Here is a 17,635-nt window from a genome sequence, read left to right as displayed (position 1 = left end):
CAGAAGGTCAATATTTCTTTATTATAATCTCTTTTTGAACTGATGTTTTGTGGTAGTCTAATATTTTGACCTAGTTGATTTTTTTTATTTTCTTGAACTGTAAGCCGTAATCATCTAAATTAAAACAAAAGAAGTCCTCAAGTATTTCACTTTGTATGACCTGGCTCTAGAATATATGGAAGTTTCACTTCTTGACTTAAATTACAGCAAAAAAATTAAATTCCATATATTTATTTTTTAGATGCACCTGTAAATCACACATTTGTTTTTATAAAAAGGACAAGCACAAAAGCACATTTCTTTATAAAATTTTATTGTCACCAATCAAAACTGAATTTACAGTGCAGATGAAAACCATCAGAGTGACAGAAGTACCGTGCGGTTAGTGATTTCACATTCATGTAATCCACTGTGGTTTTTATTTGATTTGGCTCCGGGGCATATCTTCCTTTTGGCAGTGTTCAGTTAATTAATCTTTTTGGATTGGATTCATCCAATTATTCTCGCCTATGTGTTTAAAAACAACAACAACAACAAAAACCCTCACAGGATTATTCTACATTTGCATGTTTGGAAAGTGCTCTATCTTCAGTTTGGGTGGGAGGATGAATCCGGTGTGATGAAGAGCTGCTCAGGAACAGTTCAGATGCAGGCTCCTGTTCGGATAACAGAGAAGAAGGAGGTTTTAGATTGCAGTAAGATCCTAAATAAAAACACTAGAATGAAAAATCAGGTACAGAGAAAAGGAAAAATGCAGCTTTTTATTCAGTTTGGGAAGTTTGCCTTTTTGTGCTTTTATGTTTAATTACTTTGAAATGCTACGGTCAAACAATTCCACGTCTGCTAAGAGATGATTTCCTTTTGTACTAAATCTACAAATGTAATTCACGTTTCTTGCTTGTTTATTTACTGTCGTCAGTCTTTACACTGAATGTGAAAAGCCAGAGCACATACCAGACTGCAGCACAGGCTGGAACTCTCCAGCCATGCAGATCTCCTCCTGTTTCTGGCGCACGATTCTCTGGATTGTAGGGGGCAGGCCGCGGGAGGTGCGGGCGAAGACCAGGGCGTATCCATCCTCGCAGCTTCCATCATCCTTCAGCTTGCGGCAGGCGTAGGTGATGGCGTAGTTGTCATAGTCTGTGTCGATCACCCAGTAGTTGTCGCCTGAAAGGGCAGAGAGCAAGAAACTTAGTCTGAATTGCTTTAAGAGAGAAGGAGTAGATGTAGTGAGGGGAAACTAATGAGGCTCACCGCCGCTGGACAGGTAGCTGGCCAGTCCCTGGTAGTTCATGAACATCTTGCCGGGGCTTGTGGGGTCAGGGACTGAGTACTGAGCAGCCATGTCAGCGCACACAACCCAGAAACTGGAATTCAAATAGAGAAAATATGGTCACATTTACTATAAAGAGTGAAAATCTTTTGAAACATTGGAGCAGAGACTTATAAAAATGCCCACCCGAAGAGAGTGACTCTGCCCCTGGAGGAGGCAACCATGTTTCCATCGTCTCCAACAGTGTACTCAGCCCAGATGTTGTCCTGCAGGAACAAACCCTCAGGGTCTTTCTTCTGCAGAGCGTACCACTTTCCTGCATACTGTAGAGGGAAAACAGCCATTTTTATAATGATCTTTAATATACTATTTTAAGCACATGCATTCAAACAAAATAGGATTTGAGCCTCTCAATTCCCCATACATCATGATTACAGTGCACAGTACTCTACAATATACCACCGTATGCAGACGATGCTCTGATTTACATGGAAGAAGTCAGTCATTCTTGCCCCGCTCGTTGTAAATGAGGCATCTATAGGGAGCTGTTCTTAACATTTCTGCACCTACCCTTTTGGGGTCGAAGTCCTCTTTGACTGTGAAGCTGTCGACCACGCAGGAGGCCAGGCTCTGCTCCACACAGGCCAGGAACAACATCACCAGGGCAAACATTTGGAAGTCCATTCTAGGGAAAATCCAATTCAAGCATGCATCAGCTTCTTTGTTTCTTTTTCTTAAGTCAGGTTTGCACCTTCATGATCTTTTGCATCTTCTTACCTTGTGCGTAGAGTAGATCCGCAGTGAGAATGAATGAATCCTTAAGCGCAGAGCTGCTGCAGAGTCTGAGCAGTGTTGAGACAACAGCAGGTGTGCCTTTTTATACCTAATGCACAGACAGGCTCACTGATTATTTTCACTTCTTGAACCTAAATGCAGAGTTTAAATCTACTGCTAATCCAGTTTGCAAAATCCTCTGCTGTAAGCTGATGAGCCTTTGCAGTCAGCAGTGTATAGGCTTTATGTAATTGTTGGCTGGGGGATGCATAACAACAGACGGTCCAGGTGGGGAAAGGTGGCCTGAGCCTTGAGTCACACACTCACGGCGTAGGTGTTTACATGAGCAAGTGGGTGTATTTTAGTCTCTGAGGCCTCATGGAGACATTTAAAATTAGCAAAGGAATTTTTAGAGCGTTAACTGCTGAAAACGTGCAAAAATGACAGTAAAAGAGAAAGACTCTGAATTCCTACTTTAACCATTTTTATCTGATTTTGAACAGTCTGAAATTGATAATAGAGCTGTCAAAACATTTAAATTTTCAATCCTTTTTAAAACATTTTAAAAATCCCACTATTTTACCTTTTAAACCTTTTTTATGTCACTTTGATTTTATCCATCTTAAATTAAAGGGAATTTGACTTCCTATTTGGATACCGATCCGCTTTTACAGGTAGATTGAAGATTAGAACATGATCTTAACCACAGGAAAAGGAACTTGTTATGGATTGAAAAGGAAATAAAAAACATTAAAAAGGTTCAGATGACTTTTGACTGAGCTGAAATGAGACATTAAAGAGCAGTGGTGGTCTTATTTCAACATCACTGTGGCTGCAGGAAGACACTGACATGCCATAACCAATGTGTGTTCAAAGGGTCAATAAAGTATGCACAAAAAATTCAGGGCACTACTTGTGATTAACTTTGATTAATCTTAACAACCCTAATTAATACTGATACTTCTGCATGAACAAAAGCAAAAACAAAGCCATCAACAACAAGACTGCCTATATCTATATAGTTTAATTCCTAAACCAGCTGCTGCAGGGTCTGTCACATGAAATTTCAGCTGCATGCTGCTGAAAAAGCTGAAATTTACTACTGCAAATACTCTCGATGTGTGATGCATTTGGCCATTAAAAGACAGATGAAATTTTCTCTTAAATAAATAAACTCCACATATTGAGGATAACAAGATACCAGAATCAAAGGCATATTCAGTGCCCCCCCCTATGCTTTCAGTGCAATCTAGGTAAACTGCAAATTTTAGGTGTAAACTATCAAAGTACTCCCAGAAATGTGGGTATAAAAGATTTAAAAATACATAGAAGCATTGCAGTCTGAAATTCATGGCTCATTTTAAGCCAGGCTGTAAAACTGTCCTAAGCTGTCTTCTCTTATGTGCTAAGTCAGGATACAGCACAATCACACAAAAAGACCAAAGAAGAACAAATGGGAATCTTTCTTTTACTGTATTTTTCAAATAGGCAAAAAGATCAAGTTTCCGCTCATCTTTGACTTGACACTAAGGATGCACTTATATCGTTTCTGAAGCTGAAGGACTCGTCCTAATAAAACAACTAATGTGTATCGTTCTCTATCGTTTTACTGCGTGGCGTTTGCCTCTCATTATCTGAGCAGAAGGGTGAAGTTGAAGCCGTCTGCAATTTGCTGACATTTGAAATAAATGAAGAAAAAGTGGAGCAGACTTCAAACTTTGCCAAGCTAAATTGTCAAGAGGATCGTGAGGAACATAAAACAAATCATAATAATGATTTTAACCCTTTATAACCTACCATAGAACAAGTCTGCCAAAGCATATCTTTACATTTTTACATGCTGTAGTGCCATTTTTGGAATATATATTTATTTAAGGTTTATATAATAGGGACAGACACAATAAACACAGACAACTGAGAACAGGCATCCCATGCAAGTATCATAGTGTTTGTAGCGAATGTTAATTTGCAACACCCGTCCCTAGAAGTGCTTTTGAATTACTTCAATACAACCCTTAGAACACAAATTTTAATGATATGTATGTGATAAGTCCATAGTACCAGATTAAATTGCTCAAAAGTCCCCAAAAAAAAAACAGAAGAAAAATGAAAAGTGTTTATTTATACATTTCCTAAATACAGAGATGTAATAGCTGTTTCCCTTAAAACTGTGATTGTAACAAAGTTGCACAAGATCATTTCAAACCACAACAAAATTATTTCGAGTATATTCATAACTTCATTTTTGAAATATACTCATTGTTATACACTGGGGCAAAAATGAAAATAAAATCAAATTGTGCTCAATTTGCAAAAAGACAGCATCTTTATAAAAAAAAAATTAACTATTTACAGTGGTGAAATCAGATCCCTAAGTAAGCCAGATACTTTTGAGCATACGTGTGTTTGCAGAAGACCATGTTAAAATGATAATAAGTGCAACTTGTGACCTGCAAGAAAACAACACGATTTTAGCCTGGATTATATTTTATTATCTTGTTTTTGAAGTGCGCACTTTATACTACATTTCTGTAAAAGAAGGAAGAATATTTCTTGAAGGAAACAGTGCTCACAGTGAACACATTGAATTTGTGATATATTTGTGTTACTCCTCTGGTTTTATATGCAAAAAGAATTATTGCTCTATCCCATTTGGTTACAAATTACCTGCGGTTAAAAATAGATATGCAAATGGAGCGCAGGTGCTCCTGTTGGCTTTAAAGGGTAAGGACCTATAACAGTATTTTTAGTATTCATATTTTGACTTGTAAAAAATGCACATCAAGTTCATTTTTTTGTACTTTGATCTTTCATCATAAAAATCTTGGGATGCATGATGTTATTATGTGCATGATTTTGGTATCAGTGGATATTAGACTTATAACTTATATATCAGTATAATGAAAATTGAAACTATTATTTATAATCAATATATTGGCTGTAAATAATGTCCGTATGTACAAAGAAGTTCTGGAGAGTTTAAGGACAAAACAAAAGGATTTTTTTCCTGACAAAAGGGTGAGGAATAAATCCACCGGAAAACACGAATGGTGAACCTGACCACATCCTTAGAAAAGCACAGAGGGATTCTTATTTGGCTCCTCAAAGACCCAAAACATAGGAAGCAACACTCAATTGGACAAGAGCTTTAATTAAGTTTGAAGAGTTTAAAACACAGCATCTTGGAGTAAAAATGGCAGTCGACATGTTTAATGAGTGTGAGGGTTATGTGGGGGTTTGAGAACCCCTGTTCTAACCCTGTCCCACTATTCAATCTGAGGGCTCGTTTTCTCCCAAGTGGGGGCGTAGTCACATTAGAAAGCAGGAAGTGACGTTTCACTACTCTTATCCATCGGCACACTTTGGTTAAGCCACTACAACATCTCCCTGCAGCCGTGGTGGTGTAAATAAAGTCTGCCACACCCTAAAATATATTTAAAATCTTAACTTATTTTTTTATTTGAGAGACCCCACACATGGTGGTGATTGATGACAGATTCACTCGTTTAGTTCTTATAGAGTGTGGTGTACGAATGATGACCAACACAGAACAACACACACAGATTCATTCGCCAACAACCCGGATGTCCTCTCTTAAAATTCCAAATTTTGCACAGGCGAACACAGCTTTAGAGTGAACAAGCTAATGTGGCTAACTGTGAGTGACATGCACTGTAGAAGCACTTTTGGTCCAGCTCTCTCCCTTGTCAGGTTGATTGCATTTGTTGTCCTTTGGTCAGCTTGCTTCCTGATCAGCCACTGTGCCCTGTCCTTGTAACAATCTTGCTTGTGCCTGCTCAGCTTTCCTCGAGGTTCTCACCTCAAAACAGAATTTCTTATATTTATGGGTTGGAGCAGCTCTGCTATCTTTTGAGCAGATTTTAGATTCCAAACACACCATACACCAATCTGGCAATACATTCTTTAGAAACTTCCATAATTTGGCCTTTTCTGGATTAGTTTGAACGAGGGGATTAGGCCAAAAATCGGCACAATTATCTTGATCTTGTAGTGCAAGTGGTTCCTTTTTGGTAACCTTTTTTCCTGTCAGTACACGACTTTTGTCGTTTTTGAAAAGAAAACAGCTCAATGCTGTTCTTTGTTCTTCTCTTAATGAAGAAATGTCGTCAAGTTTGTCTTCCGCCATAATTGCACCAGCCTCTTGTTGCTGCCTGCTTAAGTCACGACTCCACCACGCCTGAAAGTACTGTCCCTTGGCGTTGATTGGTCCTGTCACTTTCTTACCAGGCCCAGATGGTTCAGATGGGAGCTTTGCAAAATGGATTTGCCAGTAAGAAACATGGAAACAGACGAATCCATCTGTTTTGCAAGGTTAAAGCCCACCAGCACCCACTTGGAAAAATTAGGCATCAATTTTCATTGTTTTTCGGACAAAATCCAAACACAATAGAGCTATATACTTACTAGGTTCTTGCCAAAAGATCTGTGTATAAAGCATCCATTATTATTGTGGCGTATTCAGGCCGTTCTAAAAAAAATAATAAGGAGGCCTGTTGATTTTTCAAAAAAATATTTTTTAAAAGTTTATATGAAAATAAAATGTTGTCTCACTTTCAAAAATCGTAATTTTACATAAAACAAACTGTATAATTTTTGAGAATATATAGTCAAAAATAGCCGATTGCCTGTGGTTTTAGCCCAGTGTCATCTCATTATCATTACCATCTGGATTTAGAAGAGGCTTTTCTGTAAAATGGAGGTATCCCACTACTGTTTTCATGTTTTTTTCTTGAAACTTTTTGACGTTACAGTTTTGTATATGTATTATTTTAAAAACTTGACATTTTTTAACTTTGGTTTCTTGTTAATATACAACTTTACAATCTTTAAATGAATTTAGCTTTGTCCCCCAAAATGTATGTTTTTCTCAAAAATGAACAGACCCTCTTTATTTTTCCAAATCTTATGTTTCTAAAAAAAATGTCAAATTTTAGACAGGACTCAGCACCCCCCAAGATCTTTGCCCCTCCCCCGGAGTGCCTGGACCCCGATGTTGTAGTGTGTGCACAGCTTGAGGCCACTCCTGTTTCTTAAAGTCTCAATTCACTCTAAAATCCTGAAAGCTCAGTGAAAAAGTTAAGAGTCATCTTCAGCTTGTGTATCAAACATTTATCTTTAAACTGTTCCTTTATTTCCTTTTCCTGAGTTTGAAATGTATTTGTTTGAAGAACACTTTGTTCTCCAGTCCATAACAAGTTCCTTTTTCTGCAGTCAGTTACCCTTAGTTTAAGACGGTACAAAATAACAAATGAAACAAAAATAGTTTAAATACAAATGGTGCAATTTCATAATACCACAAAAAAAGAGATTAATTGCAATTACTTATAGACAATTTTAGAATAATTCTGGTTAAGTATTTTAATAATTTGATAGCTGTAATTTTTTTCACATTACAGAACATATGGCAGAAACAGGATATTTCAATGGTGCTTTTTCCAATATTTTTCAGCCCTAGTACATTGTCTGTATCAGAGAGTACCCAAATGTAAGTACTTGATCTTGGTGTGAAATAATTTGTATTTGTGCATCCCTACTTTGCAGTGAAGACAACTCAAAACAGACAGAAAAATCTGCATAAATAGTCTACATGTCTGTTCAGCCAGAGTACTATTACTTCAGAATGTTCTCGATCAAGAATTGCTTGTGCTCTTTTCAAATTCAAGGTGAAAAATTCTCAAATCCAGCATTGTAAAATAGTCTTTAGAGAGTTACTGAGCACTGAAGCTGTGCCAGGTGATGTCAGACAGGGTTCAGATGTTCACGTTTGTTGTCCCATGCATGGTTAAGTAATGAGAAGTCATCTAGTGTTACATGCAGCCAGAGCTTCAGCCCGTAATCCCAGAAAAACGTGTCATATTAGGAAACGGTTAAAGGACATGAGCACAAGTTCATTACAAAACATAATGTACAAGGACATTAAAGGGTTAAAAACCTTCCATTTACACATAAAAACAGCTTTTTATCATATGGCCAGCTTTTTATTTATTTTTATCAAAGGTTACAGGTGTTCATAAAGTCATTTTAAGCTTACATAAAACTAGACCATAATGACTTTAACAGAGACACCAAATAATATAAACCTGCAAATATAAAGATGTTTTTTTTTTTCAAACAAAAACACACTGCCTAAGCTGTTAATTTTAACAACTTTTGTTCAATCATTTGATGACATATTAATTTATTTTTGTAAAAATTGTCCCCATTCCCTCTCTTGTCCTTAATTTTTTATGTAAAGCAGTAGAAGATGTCATCCTGTGCTGTGTTGAACTTTGAAATTATAAAAGAGTAAATGTTGTAAGCAGATCACTGTAATCCCAGTCATCCGCTGCTTCTCTCCTGAGGAGATATTTTCGTTTACCGCAGTCAGCGAGAGCTAAGTAAAGATGAGTAGTGTGCCCGTAAGCCCGGTGTATTATTAGTCAACCCTGGCATTGTTGTCGTTCTAATATTAATCTGTCCTGAGGATATTAGGTAAGACATCTGTGCTGTGACTTCCTGGGTGCAGAAACACAACGTTATCAACGTGACACGACAACAGTGTTACCTGTGCATCTGTAATCTCAAAACAAAAGCTCTATTTAAATGAGGGAGGCACAGAGTTACTTAAGCGGAGGTGAGCTGAAGTTGAACATGTCTGGACTCCAGCCATATTAGGTCATGAACTACAGACACTATCAGGTGATAGGATGGTGTAAGTATACTGAGCTTATGTAATAGGCGTTTTATGTATCCCTGACTTCTTGTTGTCTTTGGAGCATCTCCACGGGAATTAAATATTTAAATTTTATTCATTTTTGATAGAATCTGGGAAATAACACTGTCATTGAGAGCAACACATGACCCTTAAAAAATTACCCAGTTGTGCTATGATCATAACTATAGCTAAAATAAAAATCCATTTCTGCTAAAATTGACTCCAAAACAAGTTGTAGTTTCAAGTAAATGAGACATAGAGACTGAAACTGACAAGATGAAGGGTAACAATTGAGTTAATGATGGAATAAAGTTGTCTTAAGAATTTTTTGGGAGTACATGCACTTTTTTAAATCAGTACTCTACTTCAAGTTTTAACCAGAGTAACTGTACTTTTACCTGAGTACTATACTCATGTACTTTTTTCCACCTCTGTTGAGTACTACACAGTTAACATCTATCTGGTGAACCTCTCACACACAGCATTTGGGAAAGGGTGGAGCCTTTGAAAAAACTTGGTGGGTGATTGGATGAATATTCTGTCCGTCACATCTTTACGGGCCAATCAGAGCAACAAAACATGTGACGCCACTACTGAGATTATGAACTAAGTTAGAGTTCCTCTCAGTGACTTTAGGATGCATAGTGCATATTCTTCATCAATATGCATCGCCTTGCTCTGAGGTTGACTCCCTGCTTTGTTCTTACCACAGATTATCAAGAGTTACTGCAGCTCTGCAGAGTTACTGATACGGACACTTACGTGTTAAATTGAACACTATGAGTGTCAATGCTGCTGTGTATTTGACTTTTTTATACAGATGTGACTTTACCTGAACAGCCTGGTTGGAGAGAAATTTCAATGTTATTTTTGCCACTAAGGAAAGATCATATTTTACAAAAAGTACATTTTAACCAGTCACTGTACTTTTACATGAGTACAGTAGTCATGTACTTTTTCCACCTCTGTAAATTTTATTTGTGCTTTAAGAGACAATCAGGCAGGGACAATTTTGACCAGCAAGGACAAGTGTGGTTACTTGCTCTCATTAAAAATCGATATGCTATGGTTTGGATATGATCATTCATTATCAAATGCTTGTCTTCTCATAACTACAGTAAAAATAATTTTTACATAAAATCATGGAATAATTACATGGAAATAAGCCATACTGGCCATACATTTTTAAAAAGTGTAAAACTTTTTGGAAAGAGCTGAAGTTAAGTGAAGAAAATGATGTAACAGAATTTGGTGACATGTAGGGCCTCCATGCTTTAAAAAACAAGAAAACGCACACGTTAATCAGCAATAGTATCACAAAACTGCATCCATTTCAGCCTTAGAAAAAAACTCAGGTGCTGCTGCTGCTGATAACATTCAGTCAGAGGCAGAAGAAGTACAAGACTATCATACTTCAGTAAAATCTTATTACTTTGATTTAAATTTACTTAAGTAGAACTGAAAGTTCTAGTCCATTAATCTACTGAAGTAAAAAGTAGATTGCTCAAAGTTTACTCAAAGTACTGTGTAGATAGTTTTCAAGAGGCTTTCACAGTGAAATATTATTTTTAGCAACAGAATATGAACCTTCAACCAGGTCGTTTATATTATAACCAACTGCTGTTTTGGGATGAAACATGGAATCATTCTCTTGCTCATTCTCCATCATGTGTTATCCAAGCAAAACTGCTGGCCAGATTAATGTTGTTGGCAGAAAGCTTGGACCTCCTTGTTCTGGCTTGAAGTGTTAACATTTAACATTCAGTACTTCATACTTTATAAAAAGCAGTGAAATGCAATATTTCCCCAAAACACACTTAAGTAAAAGTAGAATTATTGATTTGAAAAGCTACACAAAAAGTACGAGTACACAAAAAGCTACTGAATTACAGTAATTTGAGTAAATGTAAGAAGTTGCTTGCCAACCCTACATTCAGATTTATAGTACTAGCTGCACCTGTAGGAGAGTCTTCTTCTTGGAAAGAGGGCTGTCCTGCAGCTGCAGTAAAGGTTTTGGTGAAAAATCTTTTTTGAGATGTGCTTATTTTCCTGGAAATCTAAAACATAAGAATGCTCTGCAAAACAGATAGTCTTATCTTCCCACCAAATTGGGGCATATTGATGTTATCAATAAAGACTTGGATTGTTAAGGAGTGTCGTATATGTAAACTACACATAAAAGTCCCTCATTCAAGGCAAGTCAGTATGTTCACACGTTTATTTTGAATTAATCAAAGTTTTTTTTACTGTTGCATTTATCTGAGTGTCTCACATTAAAATTGATTTTACAACCTGGTTTGGCATCTCTTCAGAAAATATAGAACATTTTTATTTTATTTAATTTTTCTGAAGTTTTCACAATTGACAAAATAACATAGGGGAATTGTAAAGGGTGATAAACAGTCTTACAGAATCCATTTCCAAACCTCTACATTTAATGTGATGGCAAAAAAGCAGCGTTCTTGATAGCAAAATGATTAAAGTTTAAATATATCTGTACTTGGTTGTAGCAACATCTGAAGGAGAAGAGAGAAGAGAAGGTCACATGTCGATAAAGACAAAGACAACAGGGTTCATGTACATCAGGTACTTCTGTATTGAAGAAATTGTTTCACTACAAACATGAACTTAATTTATGAGTGCAGCTGCTTTTGCAAAATTACAATGCTGAGTTCAAGAGCCTTATTTCATATCGTGTAGGTAACTTAAAGTCACTGTGTGGTCCAGAGAAGTGTCGTTCTGATCGAGGGAACAGTGAGCAGGTCCACAACACAGGAGTGTGTGACTCATTGCAATTCGACTTTGCCTTGTTGCTCCAGGAAAAGGAAGGAGAGGTAGGGAATTGCACATGGAAATCCTTACACAATACGCCAGCTTTACTTCAGAATGGTGTCTTCATTTGCTGTAAGGAGACAGGAAAACAGGGAAATGTGAGTGAAGGAGGAGTGTGTGCATGTCAGCCCCTCCACAGATGGGGGTCGGTGCTCACAGAAAGGATCAGTAACGTGCAAAAGGGGTTTCAATGGATTCTATCTCACAGGTGAGTCCAAAGAAGAAACTGGAGCACATGAGTCACTTTTTGCAGTTAAATCGGGGCAAATTACTAAATGCGGATTTAACTGCAAAAAGTGACTCATGTGCTCCTGTTCCTTCTTTGGATTTGCCTGTGAGACAGAATCCATTGACACCTTTTGTAGGGAAATAAGTCTCATTGAAAGCACAGATAGTTGTTACTTGTTAAAGAAAGAGTTGTTTAAACTACATGAATATGTTCCCTTTTTTGAGGCAATTTTATAATCTTATTTTGCAATTACATTGTCTATCCCAAGTTAGCTGTGAAGTATTCAGATAAGCTTGTCTCTATGTTAATAAAGACAAAATCCTTGACCAGCTGAATGTGGCTGGTAAAGATACCTTCTGCTAGCTGCTTGGCAATGCGCTCCTGCTCCTCCCGAACCTTTTTCTCCTCCTCCTCGATCCTCCTCTCCTCTGCAGCGATGGGCTTCAGGTGATCTGAGCAATTAAAGGGTTTCATAAGAAAAAGACAAAAACCATCCTTTACTACTGACTCCAACTTTGTTTACTCACAACTTACTTAGCAAGGAAAGTCTAATTTACAGAAGTGTCCTGACCAAGACAGGCAGCAGCACAATTCAACAAGTTACAGACATACAACACAAACAATTACAGATTGTTCAACCAACTTTGGGTCACAGAGCAGAAAGTCATAAGTAAGAAAATCTACCATCTAATTCAAAAGAACAATGTATGATTTATACTGCTGACATAGCAAATCATTGTCTGTAAACATCAGCGGAAATGTTCTGCCTGCCAGTATTTACCTTCTTAAGCTAATATCTGCCAATAATACCGTGCATCCCCAGCAGATAAAATCTTTATAGATTTGCAGTAAACACAAGATGCTTGTGCCCAACAGCAAGGATAAGAGTTCAGCAAAGAAGTCCCCAACCCCAGTTCAACCCCTACTATTTGCCTCAATAAGTGCCAACCCATGGGCAGCAAAAAAAAGAAAACATTTCACCAGGGTTGCCAGCAGGGAACCCCCTTTTGCAGGTGTTTCATTCAGTCTCATGACACCTCCACAGGCTTCCACCGCCAACCATACAAACAAGGAGATATTCTCTACCTTGCCAACACTATGGCATTCGCAGCCCAAATAGCACTGCTACCTTCAAAGGACCTCTAGCTCGATGACTTCAGAACTCACCATATCTCTTTTTGCCGTAGATGATGCCAGCAATCAAGGCTGAATACCTTGCTGTCTGTAGATCAAAGACAGATGCAAGTTAATGAAGATCCTGCAGAGTTTCAATCATGCTTATACAGGAATACGTCATATTTTTCCTACAAACTGTGAGTGGATGTGTGATGCTCAGCCTAAGGAAATAGTGCCATTAAATTGATCATAAAAAGAATAGCAGATCATCTTAGAGCAGTGGTTCTCAACCTTGGGGTCGGGACCCCATTGGGGTCACGAGACACTGAGAGAGGGGTCTCCAGATGCCTTAAAGAAACTAAGAATAATTTTTTAATTACACTGTTGCTACTTTACACCAATTTTGCCAAATTTTAACCCGTTTTCATCACTTTTCCCCACCAATTTTGGCACATTTTTGCCATTCAAAACCCATTTTTGTCCATTTTAAACCTCTACCACTTTTTTTCTGTCTGTTTTTACCCCTTCTAAACCAATTCTTGCCACTGTCTAGTGTTGGCTCTGTTGACACATTATTGCCACTATTAACCCCTCTTTAACACTTTTTATGCCATTTTTAACCACATTTCACTATTTGATATGACTGTCTTTGCCAGTTTAACCCATTTCAGCCTCAGTAAACCCTTCCATGCCAGTTTATAGCAATTTTTCATCCTATTTAACCAAATTTCACCAATTTTTTGCCACTTTAAAGCCATTTCAGCCACTTTTTTAATCATCTTTTACTACTTCATACGCCCATTTTTGCCAATTTTTTTTTAGTTTTTTTCCCCAATTTAATTTTACTCCACTTCTAATTAATTTTTGCTCCTTTAAAATCCAATTTCACCACCTTACCCCCCATTTTTTCCATTATTAACCCATTTTAATTCTGCTTTTAAGAAAAGGGATTTATATTTTTAAGAAGACTTCTTACTACATGAATGGGGAAAAAGATATTTGCTTCTTTGATAAGAGTGGGTACTATTCAGGTTAAATATATAATATGGATACCACAGCTCAACTTTACTATGGACCATGGTTTTGCTGACCCCCAGTTTGGTTGGGGCCCCAGAAAGCTCTCCCCTTTATCCCCCCCTTATGGGCGGCCCTGTCTGCACTGCACATGTTCATGGTTGTGTTTAGCCACCTTTAGCCCTGAGTAATCTGGATGTTACATGGGGGGGAAACATGAATCTGTCAGATCTCAATTAAAGACATTTTCAAAGTCGTAAGCCTACTGTTTGGCTACAAAAAAGTCACAGTGCTGCCTCATTTTCAGTGAAATCTGCAGCTGAACATCATGTCCAGAAGTTGTTTGTAGTCTGATCATTATTGAACAGTCGAGGGCGACAACGAGGTATAAATCTTGTGTAAAGCATGAGTTACAAACTACTTTAGTATTCCTGATACTGACTTTTAATGAGGAAAATGTTTAAAATAATTCTACATAACCAAGGACAGTTCTATTTAGAAAAAGTAAACGCAGCAGCGGTTCAATGGAGACAGCTAACACTGTTTTTGCAGCTAACCGGGTGAAGGTTGATGTTTTGCAAATGCACGTTAAATTACATTATTAAACCTCCCTATTGCACAACAATGATAAATGCATTAGTTTTGGTCCGCTAACCCTGAAAACATTGCACATTACTGACTGTATGTCAGCTAGCACGCTTCCTCCTTAGCTGTTAGCATGCTAGCACGTTGCTCTACGTAGCTGTCAAACTGTCACGGTTGTGGGGGGTCACTTTACAGAAAAAAAATACAAGAGTATACATTTCTACGATATGTTCTAAGACACAAACCTTGATCAAAGGCGAAACCGCAACTGGAGGAGCCATTGTTTTCAGCTTAGAGCTGGCAGCAGAGGTCACTTTACCACCGCAGAGGATTGTGGGAGAGAGCACTTGTTCTCTGTGGTGTCACTGCTGCTCATTTTATCAACCCTCAACTACTGCCATCTAGCGGTGAAGGTCTGCCATATAGACATTTGATAGTTACACTACCACAGTTCATTCAGATCCCCCTCACCTTTTTCAGTTACGTTATGTCGCTGTCTGATGCTGGCATATTTTAAATTCAATTTTATTCTCATTAATCTCCACTCGGTACCCCATTGTGACAAAGTGAAAACTTTTTATTTTTTTTGCAAATTTATGGAAAATAACCCGCCCTGGTATGTCACATAAGTATTCAGATGCTTTTCAAAAACACTTAATTTTTTTTTGTTAACTGATATTCCTTCCATTTCTCTTGATCTTTGCTGTTTTTATACCTTGATTGGAGTCCTACTGTGGTCAATTAAATTGATTGGACATGTTTTGGAAAGGCACACCTCTATGGAAGGCCTCACAGCCTATGAGAAAAAAATGAATTTAAAAGACTGTAGCATCAGGTTGCAGTATAACAACAATGAAAAAAGTGTAAGGGGTGGGAATACTCTCTGAATGACTGTCTAATGCTAATCCACACTCCGGAGCAGAAGGTGGCGGTAATGCACCTAATCCGCTAGTTGCCAGCTGCCGTAAAAGAACTAAAGAAGAAGAATCCTTCCTCTCGACTGCCCAGTCCATAGCAACCGTAACCATGCACGGGATGCCTGTCAAGCCAATATGCCGAAGCGGTGTGCGCACGGAAACTGCAAATCGGACAGCCGATACCCAAAAAGTTTAGAGGGGGGTGTTGAATTTTTTGCTTTCCCAAAGCCGAAAACTCAAAAAGACAAATGTCTACTATGGATAAAGCAGTGTGGAAGACCACATGAAGAGTTGAATCCATCAAAGATTGACAAGAACACCTGTTTGTTCAAAGGTAAGATGCTAATTAGCTAGCGTCAGCTAGCTTTATGGTATGTTTGTAACGCTACCAAACAACATCAACAGTCTGAGAAAAAGAAACACGTCTCACTTTATAAAAACCTTTTAGCATTTTGTGAATGGACGGCCTACTCCGGACTCTCCCAACCCTGTGGCTGCTCCGCCTTCAACTGCTCCAAGAAGAGGACGTCCGGGGTACTGCAAGGTTAGCGGTCAAAACAAATCATAATCTCTTAATCATAAAATAAACTGTTCAGAGCACCCTGATATCAGTTTTTCAGAGGATACTGCGTCTCATTGTCACTGTTAAACCAGAAGTACCTTTGTTTGAATTCATAGAAGTTTATTGGAAAATTTAAACAAGAGTATTGACTAATACATTTTGAATGTAATTCTAAATAATCATACTCTTTTTTTATTCTTGCCTCATAACCCATCTCAAAGCCTTCAGGTACATGACACCAAAAGCTCATTATGAATTTGATGGCAGCAACACATCTCAAAAAAGGAGGGACATGTCTACCAAAGTGTAGCATCCCCTCTTCTATTAACAACAGTCTGTAAAGGTCCAGGAAGTGAGGAGACCAGTTGCTGAAGTTTTGGGAGAGGGATGTCGTCCCACTCTTGTCTGATGTAGGGTTTCAGCTGCTCAACAGTCCTGTTTGTGATGCTCCAAAAGGTCTGGACTGCAGAAAAGCCGTTTAGCACCCAGACATCTAGTGTGAAGCCATGTTGTGGTGATAGATGTGGCATGTGGTTTAGCATTGTCCTGCTAAAATATGCTAGGCCTTCCCTGAAAGAGACGTCTGGATGGGAGCAGTTGCTCTAAAACCTTTATATACTTCTCAGCATTGATCGTACCTTTCCAGATGTGTAAGCTGCTCATGCCAGAAGCACTAATGCAACCCCATACCATTAGAGATGCAGGCTTTTGAACTGTGTGTAATAACAGCTGGATTGTGTCTCTTCTCTTTAGTCCACAGGGCACGGCAACTGTGGTTCCCAAAAAAAAAAAAAATCCAAGTGTTTATTCTTCTGACCACAGAACAGTTTTCCATTTTCTCTTAGTCCATTTTAAATGAGCTTTGGCCCAGAGAAGACAGCAGCGTTACTGGATCGTGTTCACACATGGCTTCTTCTTTGTATGATATAGCTTTAACTTGCATTTACTGGATGGCAAGGTGAACTGTGTTGACAGACAGTGGATTCTGGAAATGTTTCTGAGCCCATGCGGTGATTTCCATCATGCCTTTTTTTTTTTTTTTTTTTTTTTAAGGTTTATTTTTGGGCTTTTTGTGCCTTTAATAGATAGAGGAGGACAGTGGATAGAGTTGGAAACAGGGTCAAGAGTGGGGGTGAGACATGCGGTAAAGGGTCTCAGGCTGTATTCAAACCCGGGCCGCCCGCGCACATCAGGATTGCCTTTAACCACAAGGCCACCTGCTCCCCAATCATGCCTGTTTTTAATGCAGTGCCACCTTATGGCCCTTTTCCACCAGCCCGTCTTAGCCCTACTCTACTCGACTCTACTCGGTTTGTGTTGCGTTTCCACAGGCGCGGTACCTCGTACCAGATACTGTTTTTTATTACCTGCTCATGTTCCAAGCGAGCTGAGCCGATACTAAAAGGTGACGTCGACCGACTGCCGGCCATGGATTGGTCAGAGAATGTCGTCACCGAAGAGTCATGAGCGCGACGCCCGACACAAGAAACAAACCCGCCATTTTTAAAAAACGACAACAGGTACTAGGGCTGGTGGAAAAGGTACCCAAACCAAGTAGAGCCGAGTAGAGTAGAGCCGAGTCGAGTCGAGTAGGGCTGGAACTGTGTAGTGGAAAAGC

General features: G+C 38.5%; 1 protein-coding gene and 1 long non-coding RNA gene across 2 annotated transcripts; both read right to left on the bottom strand.

Annotated features, from left to right (window-relative positions):
- Nucleotides 1-470: 470 nt before the first annotated feature.
- Nucleotides 471-2,109, bottom strand: LOC121509476 (purpurin-like). Its single transcript, XM_041786895.1, has 6 exons — nt 2,051-2,109; nt 1,844-1,958; nt 1,460-1,596; nt 1,255-1,367; nt 955-1,167; nt 471-656 (listed from the first exon to the last, which is right to left on the bottom strand). Exons 2-6 carry the CDS (start codon nt 1,955-1,957, stop codon nt 643-645), a joined length of 591 nt encoding a protein of 196 aa, XP_041642829.1. The 5' UTR covers nt 1,958; nt 2,051-2,109; the 3' UTR covers nt 471-642.
- Nucleotides 2,110-11,334: 9,225 nt separating this feature from the next.
- On the bottom strand, nt 11,335-14,904 carry LOC121509477. Its single transcript, XR_005991878.1, has 4 exons — nt 14,784-14,904; nt 12,991-13,045; nt 12,177-12,275; nt 11,335-11,664 (listed from the first exon to the last, which is right to left on the bottom strand). It is a non-coding gene; the product is annotated as an uncharacterized LOC121509477 (long non-coding RNA).
- Between the last annotated feature and the right edge of the window lie 2,731 nt (nt 14,905-17,635).

Source organism: Cheilinus undulatus, linkage group 5 (genome assembly GCF_018320785.1).
Source record: "Cheilinus undulatus linkage group 5, ASM1832078v1, whole genome shotgun sequence".
NCBI lineage: Eukaryota > Metazoa > Chordata > Actinopteri > Labriformes > Labridae > Cheilinus > Cheilinus undulatus.
Note: the sequence above shows the minus strand (reverse complement) of the source record. Positions and strands in the feature narration are given on the sequence as shown.